The sequence below is a fragment of the Leucoraja erinacea genome, unplaced genomic scaffold, assembly GCF_028641065.1.
Source record: "Leucoraja erinacea ecotype New England unplaced genomic scaffold, Leri_hhj_1 Leri_67S, whole genome shotgun sequence".
Taxonomy (NCBI): domain Eukaryota; kingdom Metazoa; phylum Chordata; class Chondrichthyes; order Rajiformes; family Rajidae; genus Leucoraja; species Leucoraja erinaceus.
Genome location: NW_026576597.1, coordinates 502,063 through 522,542, shown reverse-complemented (window position 1 = coordinate 522,542; position 20,480 = coordinate 502,063). Strand labels below are relative to the sequence as shown.

Below are 20,480 nucleotides of genomic sequence, written 5' to 3'. Positions count from 1 at the left end.
CCTCCTTCCTCCCTCTCTTCCCCCTCCTCTCACACCCCTCCCTTCCAACTCTCCTCACCCCTCCATCCTCCCAACCCCTCTCCCCCCTTTTCCCACCCGTCTTCACCCCCATCTCCCCTCCACCCCCTTTCCCCTCTCTCTTCCACCGCTACCCCCCCTCTCCCCCTTACTCCCCACTCTTCCCACCTCTCTCTTCCCCCCTCCCTCTCTCTCCCCCTCCCCCCGTCTCCTACCCTCTCCCCCCCCATCCTGTCCTCCCTGCTCTATTCCCACTCCCCACTGTCCTCCCCCTCCCTCTACCCCACCCTGCTCTCCTCTCCCCCCGCCTGAGTGTTTGGGGGGGGTGTGGTTAGTGTGAGCGTTATGCCGCAGTCGTCGTCATCCGTCCCCCCCGCAAACGCTCATTGGGGAAACAGACCCAACGGGTCTGCACTTGATCTGGTCTATATTAAAACTGTGTGTGTGCTGTGTGTGTGCGTGTGTGTGTGCGCGTGTACATGTGTCAGACTCCATTTTCAGATTAGATTTTTGGCCTTTGATTCCTTGGTCCGCCAATACCGCACGCTGAAACGCCGAGATTTTTTCAATTTCGGTAGAGATTTCACTTTTACATTCGCTAATCCGCTCCTCATTAAATTTTGTCGTGTTTAAGTACACATTTTAAATAAAATCCTCCCCCCCCCCCAAAAAAATTTTCAAGATGTTAAAAAAAAACAGCTCTCGCCCATAGAATGTTGGTGAACGTTCCATCGTGTGATGACACAATGCCCAATGCTCAATATAATAGATCTCATTTACATATGCCTTTGCACCAGCCCCAGCCCCCCACCCACGCAGCCTGTGTCGAAGCGCGTGATCACGTGGGGGAATAGAGAAAGAAGATTGGGGGTGATAGGGAATGGGGAATAGATGGACTGTCCCTACCCCTCCCCCTCCCCTCCCACTCTCCCTCCCCCTAAACTCTTTCCCCTCTCCCCTCCCCGCCACACCCTCTTCCCCTCCACCCTACCCCCCATCTCACATCCTCCTCTCCCTCCCCACACCTCTCCCCTCTCCTCCTCCCTATCTCTTTCCCCCTCTCCATCTCCCCCCCCTCCCCCTCTCCTCCCTCCCCCACACCTCTATCCCCCCCCCACCTCCTCTCCTCCCCCACCCCCCCCTTCCCTCTCCCCCCCCCACCCCTTCCCTTTCCTCCCCCACCCCTTCCCTTTCTCCCCCACCCCCCTTCTCACTCTCCCCCACCCCTCCCTCCACACTATTCCCCCTCCGTCCCCTACCCCATATCCCTCCCCCCCCCCTCCACAACTTCCCCCTCCCTTCCCATCCCTCCCTCCCTTCCCCTCTTTTTGCCTCCACACCTCTCCCCCCCATTCTTCCACTTATCTCCCCACACCCCTCCCTCTGCCCCCCTCCCTTCCTTCTCTCTCCCCACCCTTCCTTCTCTCTCCCCACCCCCTTCCCTCTCTCTCTCCCCACTCTTCCCCCCCTCTCTCTCCCCTCCCTCCACACTCTTCCCCCTCCCCCCACACTACAGCTCTCACCCCCCTACCCTTCTCCCCCTCCCCCTCTTCCTGCCCTCCCGCTCTTCAACCACTCCCCACTTCCTCCCCCTCCCCTTCCCCGTTCTCTCCGCCTACCCCGCTCTCCTGTTTCCCCCCCCTCCCCCTCCCCCTCTCCCACCCCCGTCTCCCTCTACCTCACCTCTACCTCACGTCTCCCCCCCCCCCGCTTGTGTGTTTGGGGGGTGTGGTTTGTGTGAGGCCGCAGCAGCAGCCCCCCCCCCTTCCCCCCCGCAAACGCGCATTGGGGAAACAGGACCCAACGGGTCTGCACTTCGTCTAGTATTTCATCTAAATCTGTGGAAAATTTCATGTAGTTCTGTGACCTGGGTCACGAAACCGATTTCTAGACACATTTTTGATGCTCGGCCCACAGCCCAATCACCGTAATCTCTCTCAAAACCATAATCTGTTGCATCACTGTAAACCCACCATCATATCATCCCTATCACAATGATGCTCGCCATTATAAACTCCCCAATCACCGATCACCATGACTCCCACTGTAACTCACTATCTCCATAAATCCAGGCAACATAAATCCCGTGAATCTCCTTTGCACTTCCTAGAGTCTAATCACATCCTTCATAATGTATGGTGACGAACTGTACAAAAAGGTGCAGAAGAAACGGAGCTGTCCGATATTGCTGTTCCAGCTACGCAGGTGGAGTGCTGGGTACCACCGTGTACCGTGGGGTTCTAGACCAGTGAATGTGTCCTGCTCGCAGAGTGAGTGTGGCTGGTTCTGTCTAACCAGGGTGGGCGATCCTAAAATATTGAGAGCCACGAAGATATTAAGATACAGCAACTTTCCCAAGCTGCCCTCAATAAGAATCTACCTGTAGAATATCCCAATTAAATTGAGACACATTAGGATATGATAAAGACAATCATTCTTGATGCCAACAGCAACATCATTGGCACCAAAAACATCAGGACTGGCGTGACGACAATGACACTGACATTGAATGAGAAAACGTTTTGTTCCTGGCAGAATCACATCAAATGCCAGGGCAAAAGGGAACTACATTCCAGAGCCATGGCTATTGTCCAGTGCTGAATGAGGGAACTGAAAATCAAATGGTGGACCAATAAAATCTTGAGATCCAGCATCTTGTTGACTCAGTGACACCAGGCTCTCTTCAATGCCACCAAGGCCATCTATGGCCCCATCCAGCATGGGCACAACCATCTGTGTGCAAAAGATGGACAAACTTATTCTGAAGGGGAATGAACAATCATTTATGAATGGTGAGAACACTTTGAAGAGCTGATTAACCGGGAAATAACTGTTGACATGGAGGTTATCCACCTTTTTTTGCTTCTGGTTTCCAGCGCTGTGTACACGGCACCCAGGCAACAGTCGATCATCTTTTCCTTCATTTTTACTTATTTAATTCCTATTTATTTTGTGTTTTTTAGTTAGTTCATTTTTTTTTCACCATGTTGAGGTGGGGAAACTTTTTATCTCCTCGTTGAGGAATACTATTTCAGTGTATCTCTGAACAATCACTGCAACATCGAGGAGCTGGTCTGTTTGTTGTCTACACCAGGGATCAACTGCTGGAGCTTTGACCACCCTGACCAGCTGACTTCACCAGAGTTACATCAGAAATCCCCACGGAACAGAGGATGAAATACAGGGGATGCCGGCCGGGAGTAAAATAACATGCGCAGAAAAGGAGGAACAATCCATACTTGCCTTCCAGCACAATCCATTGGCTAACAAGATTGATGAGCTAGCTGCACTAGTGAGGACCCAGAGGGAACACCGTGAGAGCAGTGTGATGTGTTTTCACGGAGACATGGCTCCCCGAGGAGGTAGCGAGTGCCAACTTCTTTGCTGTCGTGTGCTGGGGCAGCAGGGCGCGGACGCCAATAGATTAACAAACTCATCAGGAAGGCTGGCTCCATCCTGGGGCGGAGTTGGATTCATGGGAGGTGGTCTTGGAGAGGAGGATGCTCCTCAAACTGTGGAGCATCCTCCCCTCACAAGACCACAAGAGATCTGTCTTTCCTGTGGCTATCAAACAGTACAACTCCTCCCCATTCTATTGTGGGGTAGATTGACTTCCCCTCCCTCCCCAATCTTTGCACATCCCCAATCCTTTCCACTCATCACATTCATTTCATATTTCATGTATTTTGTGTTTAATGACTGTTGGTAGATCAATTTCCCTCCTGAGGTCAATAAAGTTCTATCGTATAGTATCATGCATCGCCCAGAGCCCCATGAGGGAGAATACGGAAGATCCTCCAAGCTTACAGGAAGTCAGCAGATGCCATCCTGAAGAAGAGCAACAACAAGAATATGGACACTGATGGTAAAAATCTGGCAGAATAAAAATTCTACCCAATGATTTCCTAGATTCCCGGATTGTCATCGTACATAAAAAGGGGGACAGGACAGAGTGTGGAAGCTATAGGGGCATCTAACCTGTTCATTATTGGAAAGATAATCGGCTGTGGTTCTCTCCAACCAACTCTTCCCACTGCCTGAAGAAATCCTGCCCCAATTCCACTGCAGCTTATGCCCAGCCAGAGGCACAACAGACCTGATTTTCAGGGCCCAACAGCAACAAGACAACTGTAAAGAGCAGATACAGTCCCTATACAGGGCCTTCATGGGCCTCACCACAGACTCTGTGAACAGGCAAGCCCTCTGGCTGGTTCAGTCAAAAATTGGATGATCTGAGAAATAAGGTACTGAGACTACTTTCTGATCACGTCTTCCAACCATTCTTGCAAACTATGGCAATAGGTGCTACACATCCAAAAGCGTATGTAGATAAATCTCCCAGGCCTGACTGGATATATACAAGGACACTGCAGGAAGCTGGAGAATAAATTACAGGAGCCCTGGCTGAGATTTATGAATTATCGTTAGACATGGGTGAAGTTCCAGAAGACTGGAAGGTGGCTAATGTTGTGCCTCAATTTAAGAAGGGCTGCAAGGAAAAGCCTGGGAACTATAGATCAGTGAGGCTAATGTCTGAGGTAGGCAAGTTACTGGAGAGGATTCTGAGGGATAAGATGTAGATGGACTGTGCCTAATTAAGGATAGACCAGCATGGTTTTGTACGTGGGATATAGTGCCTTACAAAAAGTCGGATTCGGAATGGGAGGGGGAGTTGAAGTGCTGAGCCACTGGTAGATCAGGTTGGTTATTGCAAACCAGTGTTGGGTGAAGCGATCGGCAAGTCTAGGCTTGGTCTCACCGATGTAGAGCAGCAAACACCTAGAGCAGTGGATGCAATAGATGAGGTTGGAGGAGATGCAGGTGAACCTCTGTCGCACCTGAAAAGACTGCTTGGATCCTTGGATGGAGTCAAGGGGGTAGGTGAAGCGACACGTGTAGCATTTCCTGCGGTTGCGACGGAAAATACCAGGAGAGGGGGTGGTTTGGGTGGGAAGGGATGCATTGACCAGGGAGTTATGGAGGGAACAGTCTCTGCGGAAAGCCGAAAGGGGAGGAAATGGGAAGATATGGCCAGTGGTGGGATCCCATTGGAGGTGGCGGAAATGTCGTAGGATTATCCGTTGTATGTGACGGCTGGTAGGGTGGAAGGTGAGGACAAGGGAGACTCTGCCCTTGTTACGAATGGGGGAGGGGGGGGTAGGTGAGAGCAGGGTTACGGGGTATAGAATAGACACTGGTGAGAGCCTCATCTATAGAATTAGAGGTGTTCCAAACCAAGGCATCGGAGATGTCCTCATTCTGTAGAGAACATCTCTGATGCCCTGGTTTGGAACACCTCATCCTGGGTGCAGATGCAGCGTAAACGGAGGAATTGGGAGTAGGGGATGGATTCCTTTCAGGAAGTTTAGCAGTAAATTTACGTAGCCATTCTGAGAAGACTCATCAGCATGTTAACAAGGATTGTGTGAAACTTCTACGGTTGTGGTGGGGAAAATATTCTGACGGGATGCATGTCAGCCTGGTATTGCAAGTGTTCGACCGCCTGTCCCCGCAGAGAGTGGTGAACAGTCCAGTCCATCACGGGCTCCTCATTTCAGGGCATCTAGTCCATCATCACCGGCACCAGCCCAGTCCGCAGGCTGCGGGGAGGATGCGAGTTACTGTGGGCCTAGTGGCGGTCCTACATTTTTGGGGGCCTGAAGATTGAACTGTTATGAGGGCCCCTTCACAACCAGCAACAAGGTCTGGGTAACCACTGTTATCTTCTTCAAATGGGGTTGTCCCATGCTAGATCACCACAAATTTTAATTTCTGTCATAAAATGTTAATAGTGTTTTAAATTAGTTATAATAATCTTATCTATATTACTAAAAGTCTGATCTTGACCACTTCCTGTTGTTCTGTATATTGATTTTAGAAAAAACGCTGCCACTTATGGCCGTGATTGTTGGTCATCGTACTCAGAGCCCCCCTCCGCGTGAGTGGTTTTACTGACCTATCAGTGCCCTTAATGTGGTTTGAAAATTTATTTTGAAAGTGCAAAAGTGTGTTTTGGATTGAAAGTGCTAAAGCTGTATTGCCTTTGGTTTTGAAAGTGCTAAAACAAGCTGCCTTGCCTTTGGTTTTGAAAGTGCCACAGCAAGCCGTGTTGCCTTCGGTTTTGAAAGTACAAAAGCTGCCTTGCCTAATTAGAGCTGCCTTGCCTAATTAGAGCTGCCTTGCCTTCTATATAATTAAAAGTCTAATCTTGATTTTAGAAAGAACGCTACCACGTACGGCTGCGATTTTTGGCCATCTTACTCAGTCCCCCTCCGCTCATCAGGTGCCGAGGATTTTTCTCATCGATGAAAACTAAAAGAGTAATTAGCGTTTAAAAAAATGTTGAGATTTTCTCTCCTGAAGGCCAAGCCCCTTCTGGAGGGACTATAAAACCCAGAAGTGTGGAGGTGCCTCAGTTCTCTGCAAGATGGGGGAGGCGAAAGATCCCAATTCTCAGGCTGAGCTGTGAATAACACTGAACACATGTCTACTAAACTGTGAGTGGTTTTACTGACCTGTCAGTGCCCCGTTCTTGCTATCTCCCCATATCTCTTGACTGCGCAATCTTTAAGAGCTCTATCTCTCTCTTGATAACCTCCAGAGAAATGGCCTTCTGCCCAAGCGAAATATGATGAATTATGACAAATTGACCAGGGAGTTACGGAGGGAGCGGTCTCTGCGGAAAGCAGACAGGGGAGGAGATGGGAAGATGTAAATGAAGTGGTGGGATCACGTTGGAGGTGGCAAAAATGTCAGAGGATTATTTGTTGTATGCAACAGCTGGTAGGGTGGTAGGTGAGGACATGGGGGACTCTACATCTTGTTACAAGTGGGGGGGGGGGGGAGGGGGAGGGAGAGCAGCGTCACGGGGTATAGAAGAGTCCCTGGTGAGAGCCTCATCTATAGAAGAGGGGAACCCCCATTCCCTGAAGAATGAGGACATCTCCAATGCCCTAGTTTGGAACACCTCATCCTGGGTGCAGATGCAGTGCAGGCAGAGGAATTGGGAGTAGGGGATGGAGTGCATACAGGAAGTAGGGTGGGAAGAAGTATAGTCCAAATAGCCATGGGAGTCAGTGGATGTCGGTCAGTAGTCGATCACCTGCGATGGAGGTGGCCCCTGGTTCTGGACTCTCCCAGTAATGGAAACAAGCTTCCTGCCTCAAGCATGTCCAAACCTTTAATAATCTTACGTTTCAATAAATGGCCTCATACTAGGTATGTTGCAAAACCTACCTTCAGCGGCGCTGCCCGTGTGCGCGATTTTGGCGCCTTTGAGAGGGGGGCAGGTTTAAAACGCGATTTTCTCTAGGCTATTCAAATCGAGGTTGTTCAGCCTACTTAGTTGCTGATGAAAAATCACTGCAAGGTTCGTTCGCTGCAGCTATTTTTAAACTAAATTGGTTAACATCATTTGTTATAGTAGGTTAACAGTCATCCTCTAAACCGGCGACCGCCGACAACGGGGTGGATCTCATGCAGGGGACAACGGAATGTAGGTTGTTTATTTTTACATTAAAAAGCGCTTCTTAAGATCCCTTTATACAACATTTTATGCTGTGAATAGCTGATTTGGGGGCCCATTAAATCCTGCAGTATTTTTCTGGGCATATGGGGTACAAATCCACCGCAATGGGAACGTTCCAAACCATCGCGTTCCACAGAGTTCCCACTTAAATGGCCATTAATTTACAGCAATTGAACACTAAATTCCTTCCATTTGGCCTATAAATTAATGTCAATGAGATTTTAAAATCATGTTTTATTGTGAATTATTGTCTGAATGTTCTTTGGACACTTATGCTATTTTAAAATGTTAATCTTTCCTTAAGAAATGGATAGATGTTTAAATCTAGTAATTGAATTTTAGAATTAGCTACAATTGGGTAACTAACTAATTATATGCTTTAATTTCAGGTCATCCAAGTAAGATTGTTTAATATTTGTTTCAGAATGCTTCAATCTATAATATCTGAAAATTTCTTTCAGTTCTCTTAATTTTTAATAAAGTTATGGGCTTTTGACTGTCCTCGATCACAGCTTTTGTGTTAAGTCAATGGGAAATCAATAGGGAACAAGATGCTAATTTCCGAGTATGAAAATGGCCATAACCTTTTTAATACTTTTTTATCTGATGGGATAAATTGCAGACTTGATTTTTAAATCTCAAAATTTTGTAACATTGCTAAAAATCTTTACAAAAACTATGTTACCTGAAATGTCTCTTTGCCTCGCACTGAGATGAGAAAACACGTTTTCACCCACAGTTGTGAATTTGTGTAATTCTCTGCTACAGAAGGTAGTTGTCGCTCTCGTTTCATTCAGCATCACCTTGGCCTCCCCTTCCTGAGCTCAGACACCCACTTCCCCTCACCTCACCTACGCTCACTTCCCCTCCCCTCACCTACACCCACTGCCCCTCACCTACACTCACTGCCCCTCACCTACACCCACTGCCCCTCGCCTACACCCACTGCCCCTCGCCTACACCCACTGCCCCTCGCCTACACCCACTGCCCCTCGCCTACACCCACTGCCCCTCGCCTACACCCACTGCCCCTCGCCTACACCCACTGCCCCTCGCCTACACCCACTGCCCCTCGCCTACACCCACTGCCCCTCGCCTACACCCACTGCCTCCCTCGCCTACACCCACTGCCCCTCGCCTACACCCACTGCCCCTCGCCTACACCCACTGCCCCTCGCCCTACACCCACTGCCCCTCGCCTACACCCACTGCCCCTCGCCTACACCCACTGCCCCTCGCCTACACCCACTGCCCCTCGCCTACACCCACTGCCCCTCGCCTACACCCACTGCCCCTCGCCTACACCCACTGCCCCTCGCCTACACCCACTGCCCCCTCGCCTACACCCACCTGCCCCTCGCCTACACCCACTGCCCCTCGCCTACACCCACTGCCCCTCGCCTACACCCACTGCCCCTCGCCTACACCCACTGCCCCTCGCCTACACCCACTGCCCCTCGCCTACACCCACTGCCCCTCGCCTACACCCACTGCCCCTCGCCTACACCCACTGCCCCTCGCCTACACCCACTGCCCCTCGCCTACACCCACTGCCCCTCGCCTACACCCACTGCCCCTCGCCTACACCCACTGCCCCTCGCCTACACCCACTGCCCCTCGCCTACACCCACTGCCCCTCGCCTACACCCCCACTGCCCCTCGCCTACACCCACTGCCCCTCGCCTACACCCACTGCCCCTCGCCTACACCCACTGCCCCTCGCCTACAACCCACTGCCCCTCGCCTACACCCACTGCCCCTCGCCTACACCCACTGCCCCTCGCCTACACCCACTGCCCCCTCGCCTACACCCACTGCCCCTCGCCTACACCCACTGCCCCTCGCCTACACCCACTGCCCCTCGCCTACACCCACTGCCCCTCGCCTACACCCACTGCCCCTCGCCTACACCCCGCCCCTCGCCTACACCCACTGCACCCCTCGCCTACACCCACTGCCCCTCGCCTACACCCACTGCCCCTCGCCTACACCCACTGCCCCTCGCCTACACCCACTGCCCCTCGCCTACACCCACTGCCCCTCGCCTACACCCACTGCCCCTCGCCTACACCCACTGCCCCTCGCCTACACCCACTTCCCCTCGCCTACCCCACTTCCCCCTCACCTCACCTACACCCACTGCCCCTCGCCTACACCCACTTCCCCTCGCCTACACCCACTGCCCCTCGCCTACACCCACTGCCCCTCGCCTACACCCACTGCCCCTCGCCTACACCCACTGCCCCTCGCCTACACCCACTGCCCCTCGCCTACACCCACTTCCCCTCGCCTACACCCACTGCCCCTCGCCTACACCCACTGCCCCTCGCCTACACCCACTGCCCCTCGCCTACACCCACTGCCCCTCGCCTACACCCACTGCCCCTCGCCTACACCCACTTCCCCTCGCCTACCACCCACTTCCCCTCGCCTACACCCACTGCCCCTCGCCTACACCCACTGCCCCTCGCCTACACCCACTTCCCCTCACCACACCTACACCCACTCCCCCTCACCTACACCCACTTCCCCTCGCCTACACCCACTTCCCCTCGCCTACACCCACTGCCCCTCGCCTACACCCACTTCCCCTCGCCTACACCCACTGCCCCTCGCCTACACCCACTGCCCCTCGCCTACACCCACTGCCCCTCGCCTACACCCACTTCCCCTCGCCTACACCCACTTCCCCTCACCTCACCTACACCCACTTCCCCTCACCTACACCTCGACTAATCCCCTCGCCTCGACCTAACACGACAGGATTAGGCCCCCACTTATTCTGGTCTTCACTAAACACAACGTCACACCTAATGGCCGCATCGTTCCCGCTCCCGGCCGTTGGCGGCGCCTCACGTGCGCGGAACGGGCTCCAACCCGGGGGGCGGGACCTAGTGCGGCGATCGGCGCAAGCGCATTGCCCGAGAGGGGCGGGGTGGGGCGCATGCGCGCGGGCGTGACGTCGAGCCCTTGCCCCGCCCCTCCCCACGGGAGCGGGAGCGAGGAGGCGATTAGACTGAAGTCGCTTCTGGGGCCCCTGGAGCTGGAGCAGTTCCACAGTAGGGATCGGTCAGGGATGGGTAGCGGCACCCTGTTGCGGACAGCCCGGGTTACCCGGCCCTAACCCCGGCCCCCGCGCTCACCTTTGGGCTCCGGGCTCCAGTGCGACAGGTTCTTCCAAACATTTAAATTCTGTTTAGCGACGGCGATGTTAGACGAGATCGCCGCCTCTCCTCCCTGCATCGCGAGGTGCTGGAACGCGGGGATCCGCGCCACCTCCTTCTTCAGCTTGAAGTCCATGTAGAAAACCTCATCGTCATCCACCAACATGTCAAACTGCTTGTCGGGGCTGCCGTCCTGGACCAAGTAGACCTGGAGATTGTCGTGTTGGTCTGTGTGTGAGAAAAGCAGGTGGTGAGAGGGAGGAAATGAAGGGGAGGGGGCAGAGAGAGAGAGACGATTGAGGGGGGAGGGGGAGATGGAGGGGGGGAAGGAGTGGGATAGAGTGAGGAAGGGATGGGGGAGAGGAACGTAGGGGAGTGAGGGAGGGGGACATGGAGGGAGGTGGAAGTGGCAGGGAAGGGGGGGGGGGAGAGGGGGAAGGCATGGAGGCGGTACAGATGGAAGGGGGGGAGAGGGAGGGAGGGAGAGACGGGGGAAAGGGAGGGATGGGGAATGGTGGGAGCAAGGCAGGGGGAGTGGGAGGAGGGGAGCGGGAGCTGGAAAATGAAGGGGGAGGGAGGGAAGAGAGCGGTGGGAGGGGGAGGGGAGGATAAGGGGCGGGGGGTGAGGGGGCAGAGTGGAAGGGAGACGAGGGAGAGGGCGGGTAGGGGGAAGGAGAGGGAGGGAAAAGAGTAGAGGGAGAGGGATGGGGGGAAGAGGGGAGGGGGGAGGGGGAAGGAGGAGGAGAGGGAGAGGGGTGAAGAGGACGTGGGAGAAGGGGGGTGTTGGAGGGAGAAGATAGAAGGGGATGGGCAGATACAATGGAAGGGGGAAGAAGGGAGGGGGGGCGAGAGAGGGAGGGAGGGAAGTGGGAGAGGGGGATAGGGAGGGAGGGGAGAAAGTGGATAGGAGGGTGGGGAAAGTGGAGGGGATAGGGGAAGAGTAGGAAATGGAAGTGGAGAGAAGGAAGGAAAGGGATTTGGGGGAGGCAGAGGGGAGAGGGGAAGGCAGGACAGGGAGAGGAGAGAAGGGGTGGGATGAATGAAGAATGAAAAGAAAGTGAGGGTGGCAGGGAGGTTGAGGGGAGCGGGGGAGGAGGGGGTAGTGGGGGAGAAGGAAGGGTGGGGGGAGAGAGGGGAGGGGGAGGAATGGTATGGAGGGAGGGAGAGAGGAAGGAGGGAGTGGGAAGAGGGAGGGAGATAGGGGGTGGGGAAGAATAGAAAGAGAGGGGGAGGAATGAGGGGGAGAAGGGGGTGGAGAGGGATAAGGGGGGAGGAAAAGAGGGAGGATGGGGGGATGAGGGGGGGGGGAAGGGAGAGAGGGAGGTAGGGAGATTAAAGAAGAGGAGAGAAAGGGGGGGGTGGGGGGAAAGGGGAGAGGGGGGGGAGGAGGGGAGATGTAATGGTCAGAGAGGGAGGGTGGAGAGAGTGAGGGGAGAGAGGAATGGGGGAATGGGGAAAAAGGGAGGAGGGAGGGAGGGGAAGAGGAGAGAGAGGGAGGGGGGAAAGGGAGTGGGAGGAGAGGGAGAGGGAATGAGGGGGAGGGAGAGTGGGAAGGGAGGGGAGAGAAGAGGGATTAGGAGAGGGGGGAGGGGAAAAGGGAGGAGAGGGCAGGGATGGAGAGGGTAAAGGGGGAGGGGTGTGGGGTAATGGAAGAAGGGGGAGAGAGAGGGGAGGAAGTGGAGGGAGCCGAAGGGGGATGGAGAAAGGAGAGGGATGGATAGGGGAGGGAGGGGGAAGAGATAGGGGGAGAGAGGGAGGAGGAGGAAGGGGGAGTGATGGGGAGGGGGAGAAGGGAGGGAGGAGATGTAGGGGGGGGGTGAGAAGGTGGAGAGGGAGCGAAGGAATTTCAGAGAGAGGGGGTCAGCGGGTGAAAGGGAGGGAGGGGGAGGGAGGGAGGGAGGAAAGGGTATGAGGGAATGAGAAGGAAAAAGAGGAAGGGGAGAGAAGGGAGAGGGAGGGGGGGGAAGGGGGGGAGAGGGAGGAAAGGAAGGGAGAACAAAGAAGGGAGAGGGAGGTGGAGGAAGGATGGATTGAGGGCAAGAATGGGGAGGGGGAGTTGGAGGGAGGAGATGGGGGGGGGGGGGGGGGGGAGAGGGGGGGGAGGAGGAGGGGGATTGGGAGGGGGGGGGGGGGAAGAAGGGTAGAGCAGGAGGTGAAGAGGAGGGAGAAGGGTGAAAGGGAGGGGGGGGGGGGAAGGAGAGAGAAAGGAAAGGGTGAGAGGGTGGCCAGAGGCACTGAGGTGGAGGAGAGTGGAGAGGGAGGAGAGAGGAGAGAGGGGGGGGGGGGAGGAGGAAGGGTAGGGGAAGAATGGGAGAGGGGGATGGAGGTGGAGGAATTGGAGGAAGGAGGGGGAGGAAGGTTGAGGGGGAGGGGGGGGGGAGAGAGAGAAAGGGGAGGATGGAGGGAGGAAGGGAAATAGAGGGGAGAGTAAGAGGCGTGATGGGGAGAGGGAGAAGGAGGGGGGAAAGAGAGAGGGGGAGGAGAGAGGGAGGCAGGAGGGAGGGAGGAAGGTCTAGAGGGAGGAGAGGGAGGAGGAGGACAGGGAGAGAGGAAGAGGAGGGTGGGAGGGGGTGAGGGTAGGAGAGGGGGGATAGGGAGAGAAGAGACTAATGGGAGGAAGAGGAGGAAGGATGGAGGGAAATAAGTTGGAGGCGTTGGAGTTGGTGGGAGGAAATGGAGGTGTACAGACGGAGAGAGGAGGGTAGAAAGGAAGGAGAGAGGAAAGGGAAGGAGGGAGGAGGAGAGAGGAAGAGAGGGGAAGGAAGGGTGGGAGCAAATAAGGAGGGGAGTGGGGTAGAGAGAGAGGGAGGAAGGAGAGGGAAGAAGGGGGGGGGATAGGGAGGAGGGAAGTTGGGGAGATTGGGAGGGAGAGAGAGAGTGGAAGAAAGGGGGGGGGGGAGAGGGAGAGGGGGGAGTTTGGGAGGCCTAGGGGAGAGGGGGGGGAGGGGGTGGGAGAGGGATGGGGTGGAGGGGAGATTGGTGGGGAGAGGCAGGGGGGAGAGAGGCACGAGAGAGGGAGGAGGGTAAAAGGAGAGGGAGGAGGAGGGGGGGAGGGGGTAGATAGAGGGGAGGGAATGAGGGTAGGAGGGGGAGAAAGGGAATGGAGGGGGATGGAAGGGGAGAGGGAGAGGGAAGAGAGAGGGGGAAGGGGAGGGAAGAGATAGGAAGAAGGAAAGGGGGGTGTGGGAGGCGAAAAGAAGTGATAGAAAAGAGGGAGAGATTGGGGGAGGAGGGAGGGAGGGGGAGAGCGGGGTAAGGGTGTTGGGGAGGAGGGAGGGTAGTGGGGTGGGTGGGAGGAGAAAAGAGTGAGCTGTAGTGAGAGGAGAGGGAGGGGAGAAGAGAGGGGTAGGGGGGAGGGGTAGTGAGAGAGGGAGGTGAATAGGGGGGGAAGGGAAAAAGGGGGAGGAAAGGGGGAGAGGACAGAATAGGAGGGGGGGGGATAGAGGGAGTGAGTAACGGTGTGAGTGGGAGAGGGAGGGAGGGCGAGAGAGGAGCGGAGTGAGGGAGGGGGAAAGGGGGCAGGGAAGAGGGAGGCAGGGGTGGAAGAGGGAAGGGATGAGGAGGGAGAGAGGGAGGCAGGGGGGAGATGATAGAAACATAGAAATTATGTGCAGGAGTAGGCCATTCGGCCCTTCGAGCCTGCACCGCCATTCAATATGATCATGGCTGATCATCCAACTCAGTATCCCGTACCTGCCTCCTCTCCATACCCCCTGATCCCCTTAGCCACAAGGGCCACATCTAACTCCCTCTTAAATATAGCCAATGAACTGGCCTCAACTACCCTCTGTGGCAGAGAGTTCCAGAGATTCACCACTCTCTGTGTGAAAAAAGTTCTTCTCGTCTCGGTTTTAAAGGATTTCCCCCTTATCCTTAAGCTGTGACCCCTTGTCCTGGACTTCCCTAACATATTGAACAATCTTCCTGCATCTAGCCTGTCCAACCCCTTAATAATTTTGTAAGTTTCTATAAGATCCCCTCTCAATCTCCTAAATTCTAGAGAGTATAAACAAAGTCTATCCAGTCTTTCTTCATAAGACAGTCCTGACATCCCAGGAATCAGTCTGGCGAACCGTCTCTGCACTCCCTCTATGGCAATAATGTCCTTCCTCAGATTTGGAGACCAAAACTGTACGCAATACTCCAGGTGTGGTCTCACCAAGACCCTGTACAACTGCAGTAGAACCTCTCTGCTCCTATACTCAAATCCTTTTGCAATGAAAGCTAACATACCATTCGCAATGGGAGGGGAACGGAGGGAGAGGGAGGGGGGAGAAGAAGGGGAGAGGGAGGAGGGAGGGGAGAGTGAAGGTGGAAGGGGGGGAGGGGGAGGCTGGAGGGAAAGGAGGGGAGGGAGGAAGGTGGTGGAGGAGGGAGGGGGGGGGAAAATGGATGGAGAGAGGGGGGGGGAGGTGAGGGGGGAATGGAGGGAGGGGGGGGAGGAAAGAGGAAGTGAGGGGGAGTGTGGGAGGCATGGTGGGAGTAGATGGAAGGGTGGAGCAGGAAGGGGTGGTGAGGGAGGGAGAGGGAAGAAGGTGGAAGAAGGGAAGGAAGGAGGAGGGGAGGATAGGGAGGTACTGGGATGGAGCAGGGCAAGAGGGGGAGATGGAGGTAGGGAGTGTGGGAGGGAGATGTAGGCATAAGAGATTGGAGAGGGAGGGATGGGGATGGGGGAGGAAGGAGAAAACAGATGGAGGGCTGGAGAGGGTGGATATTGAGGGGGAGAGGGAAGAGGGAGGGGGGGGTGAGAGAGATGGAGGAGAGTGAGGGGTAGAGGGTGGGGAGATGGAGGGAGGGGAGGAGAGGGGGGGGGGAGGAAGGAGGGGGAGGGGAAGGGAGGGGGGGGGGGAGAAGGTGGGGTGGGGAGGATGAGAGAAGGAGGGGGGGGGAAAGGAGGGAGGGGGTGGGAGGGATGGATGGGGAGGGAGAGAGGAAGGGTGGTGAGTGGGGAGTGTATGAGGACAGAGGGAGGGAGGGGAGCAGATGGGGAGGGAGGGAAGGGGGTGGGGGAAGGTGGCAGAGGGAGGGAAGGGGAGAGGGAGGGGAGTAGAGGGGGAAGACGGGGAGGGACGGAGGTGGAGATGGAGATGGAGGGGGGGGGGGTGGGGAGAGGGAGAGGGAACGAGGTGTGGAGAGGGAGGGGGGGGGAAGCAGATGATGGGAGGGGGGACAGTAGGGAGGAGTGGGAGGACAGTGGGGGGAAGGGGGTGATGGGGAGGGATGGGGGGGTGGTGGAGGGAGAGAGATGGGACGGAAGCAGGAGGGAGGGAGGGGAGAGAGGGAGCGGGGAACAGGAGTGAAAGGGAGATGGGGGTGAAGAGGAAGCACAGAGAGGTGAGAGAGGGGGAGGAGATGGAGGAGGGAAGGGGTGATGGGGAGGGAAGCGGAGGAGATAGAAAAATAGAAAATATGTGTAGGAGTAGGCCTACCCATTATTCTTAAATGGTGACCCCTGGTTTTTTTTTTTAGAAACATAGAAAATAGGTGCAGGAGGAGGCCATTCGGCTCTTCGAGCCAACACCACCATTCATTGTGATCATGGCAGATCATCCCCAATCAGTAACCCGTGTCTGCCTTCTCCCCATTATTGATGCAGTACACCACATATCATTGCTGTAAAATCTCTGAAATTTACATATGTCGTCGCTACCTGCGCTTTGCCTCTGAAACCATCAACGGTACAAATTAAAAGGCTGAAGGTCCTGTTTTGGTGTGAAATTCATTGTACGTTTTCCAGTATCATCACTCTCTAAATATATACTTCAGTTAGAACTCCCAACAGTTTAGAGTCAACCTGTTTGCAATTATTTAGTTCATCGTTTAAATGTAAATAGGTGAAAATTTAAAAAATATTTGCAGACATCTTCCCTTTCCTAGAAATAAGCTTGAAAGCTCATTTCTGGACTCCCCCAACATCAGATACATTTTCCTGTATCTAGCCTGTGCAATCCCTTAAGAATTGTATATGTTTCTGTAAGATATCCTCTCATCCTCTATAATTCTAGTGAATATGTCAGTTCCGCCATCATGGGATTGTACCTCGTTAACCCAAGTTCCACAATATTAAACGCAGAATAGTAAAAAAAAATGAATCCCTTAACTGGGTTTCACCTGATGGGTGACCACCAGGTAAGGGAGTAGGCAGAGATGGCCATTCCCCGTCACCACTGGTGTGGGGGAGCAGCAGCTGTGGTCTGGTCTGCAGTGTCAGGCCTGGCTCTGAGGCAGGGAAGGGAACAGGCAGATCCATCATGATAGGAGACTCGTTAGTTAGGGGTACGGACAGGAGATTCAGTGGCAATAAACAGGACTTAAGGGTGGTGTGTTGCCTCTCCAGTGCCAGTTTTAATCAAAGGAACTGCAGATGCTGGTTAGACACAAAGTGCTGGAGTAACTCAGCGGGACAGGCAGCACCTCTGGAGAAAATGGATAAATGATGTTTCAGGCCCAACCCAAAACATTATCTATACACTTTCACCAAAGATACTGCCTGACCTGCCGAGTTACTAAGAATTTTGTGTCTATTCATAAGTTTTGAGATTGTTTTGAATAGGGAGAGGGGTGGACCTTGTGGAATGTAGTAAACTGGAGAAAGGCAAACTACAAACTACAAACTCCTGGTGTCCTGGGCATCCTCCATTGTCAGAGTGAGGCCCAGCGCAAATTGGAGGAACAGCATTTCATATTTTGCTTGAGTAGCTTACACCCCCAGTGGTAAGAACATTGACTTCTCTAACTTCAAATAGCCCTTACTTCCCCCCTCCCCTTCTCATTTCTCCCACCAGTCTTACTGTCTCCGACTACATTATATATCTGTCCCGCCCACTCCCCTGACATCAGTCTGAGGAAGGGTCTCGACCCGAAACGTCACCCATTGCCTGGCCCGCTGAGTTACTCCAGCATTTGTGCTTGGAGTCTGGGGATGTAGGAGAGGTAATAAATGAGTACTTTGCATCAATTTTCTCCAAGGTGAAGGAAATGTAGGACAGTGAGATCAGTGTGGAGTAAAGACACACACACACACTGATATTGAACATGAATAAACTGCAACATTGAACTGATCAACCCAAATATTAAACAGAATAAATATTGACTTTAAAATATATACACAGATATTAAACTATGATCCTAATGTTGAACAATTCTAAAACCAGTCTTCAGACTGATTGTAGTGGAGGGAGAAAGCTGAAAAACGGGTGGGGCAGGACAAAACCTGTCAAAGTGATCGGTGGATACAGGTGCAGGGGGTGGTTGCCATATGAATGAAGGAGTAAAACATATGTCAGAGGAGAGGAGTGAAATGTAAAGCCAGAGGGCGGGATATGAGTGGAATGGGGTTAGGGGGAAGAGAAACAGGGATAAAAAGAAAATTGGTGATTCGGGAATGGGAGTCAAAATGGTTAGCAACTGGGAGTTCCTGCCGGCCGTGGCAGATCGAGTGCAAGTGTTCAGCAAAATGGTTGCCTGGTCTATGCTCGGCTTTGCCGAAGCAAAGGAGGTCACACCGGGAGCACTGATTGTAATAGACGCGGTTTGAAGAGGTGCTCGTCAACCTCTGTCTCAACTGGAAGGGCTGCTGTGGACCCTGGGTGGAGTTAGAGGGCTAAGTGATCCTTATCCGGCGGTAAATGGGGATGATGACTTATCCTGGAGAGTGGGTGGGAAGGAATGAGTGATCCAAGGAGTTGCCGAGGGAGCGGTCTCGGTAGAAAGCAGAAATGGGTGGCGATCGGAATATGTGACTGGGCATTGGATCATGTTGAAGGCAGTGGGAATGTTGGAGAATGATTTGTTGGATGTGGAGCCAGTGGCATGAAAGGCGTGGTCCCGGGGAACTCTATATTTGTGTTTAAGAAAGAACTGCAGATGCTGGAAAATCGAAGGTACACAAAAGTGCTGGAGAAACTCAGCGGGTGCAGCAGCATTTATGGAGCGAAGGAAATAGGCAACGTTTCGGGCCGAAACCCTTCTTCAGGTATTCTATATCTAGGGGGAGCAAAGAGCTGAACAATGGGGCTCATACGAACTAGTGAGGCAGGATTTCCCATGATCAAACCTATGACGACTATTCCTATTCAACCTGCCTTTCCACATGAAGATAAACTCTGTCACCAATAACTTGCAGATGTTAGACCGGGACAGGGCGAGATGCCAACGACTCTCCGGGTGGAAAAATATCACCCTCAGATCCATTGCATCCTACTTACTATTCACCCTAAAAACCGGCCAGCCAGTTTCTGGCAGTCAATGTAACCCCCTACCCCGACCTCTCCCCAACCGACACGCACACACACACACACACACCACAGTCTCCTCTTCAATTCACTCCCACCACTCCCAGGGTTTATCGGGCGGAAGAGATCTTCACCGACCCTCGCTGCCTCCCCGTCACTCCCCGGCTTTCTCCCCGTCCCCACTCCCATCCGGTCACAGACTGTTCCTTCACTCGGAACAGACGTCTCAAATTCCCTGGATCAATCCAGTACAAACTCAGACCAGCAACGTTTCCATATAAAGAGAGTGAGCTCGGGATTCTAGAGACCGTGAGGATCGTGTGACCCGGACTGTACTCCCCGAGAGACATCAGCGAGGTGAGGGTTACTTCAGCGTTGTGAAAATAAGAGATCCTGAGACCAAGACAGACCCCAGTTATAATAGAGAATGAAGGAACTGCACAAGCTGGTTCACCAAAGAACACAACATGATAGAATCGTTTCTTATAGAAACTTACAAAATTCTTAAGGGGTTGGACAGGCTAGATGCAGGAAGATTGTTTCCGATGTTGGGGAAGTCCAGGACAAGGGGTCACAGCTTAAGGATAAGGGGGAAATCCTTTAAAACAGAGATGAGGAGAACTTTTTTCACACAGAGAGTGGTGAATCTCTGGAACTCTCTGCCACAGAGGGTAGTTGAGGCCAGTTCATTGGCTATATTTAAGAGGGAGTTAGATGTGGCCCTTGTGGCCAAGGGGATCAGAGGGTATGGAGAAAAGGCAGGTACGGGATACTGAGTTGGATGATCAGCCATGATCATATTAAATGGCGGTGCAGGCTCGAAGGCCGAATGGCCTACTCCTGCACCTAATTTCTATGTTTCTATGTTTAGCGAATCAGACAGGGTCACTGGAGAACATCAACAGGTGACATTTCGGGCCGGGACTCTTCTTCAGACTGAGTTTCTCCAATATGTTGTATCTTTCTGCATTTACAATAGACCCAAGTGAGATCAGAATTATTCTTGTGTACTCATTATAACACCAGCTAATCCCGAGAGTTCCGACGTCAATATCTGTTAAATGTTACAATTGAATTACTTACAGTCTCCAGCCCGGGCTCCGCATATTATAGCCATCGCTAACATAGACAAGTAAACAGCTCCCATGTTCGATCTCCCTTGTCCCACAATCGCGACGTCTCCTCGCTAACACCAGCACCAGCACCAGCTCCGCTCAATGTGGCGCCGGTTTCTCTCTGAAGCCAAGTTTCTATCTCACTCACTTTCTGATAGATCTGTCTATAACTGACATGCGACTGAGGGCCGGTGAGCCAATCACCAGCTGGGATTCGTACGCGACAGCAGTTTCCAGGTGAACTACACACAAACTTGCTCTAAATTTCACCAAGCCTTGAACTTGCCGCATGGAGGCAGGATTGTGGCGAGAGGAGGCGCTGCTGTCAGTCGAGATGATTCGAGGAGAAGATATTTGTTGACTGGCGTTGAACTGAATAGTTTACGCGTTTAGATTCACTTCCCTCTCCAGTCGCTGAGTT

At 53.6% G+C, this 20,480-nt stretch overlaps 1 protein-coding gene across 1 annotated transcript in view; it reads right to left on the bottom strand.

Annotated features, from left to right (window-relative positions):
* Positions 1–20,216, bottom strand: part of LOC129694455 (H-2 class II histocompatibility antigen, A-U alpha chain-like) — a 42,662-nt gene extending 22,446 nt beyond the window's left edge. Inside the window, exons 1-2 of the mRNA XM_055631172.1 lie at positions 20,028–20,216; positions 10,690–10,938 (exon numbers count right to left, since the gene is read on the bottom strand). Coding sequence (XP_055487147.1) covers positions 10,690–10,938; positions 20,028–20,091 — 313 coding nt within the window. The 5' untranslated portion in view covers positions 20,092–20,216. The remainder of the gene's footprint in view (positions 1–10,689; positions 10,939–20,027) is intronic.
* Between the last annotated feature and the right edge of the window lie 264 nt (positions 20,217–20,480).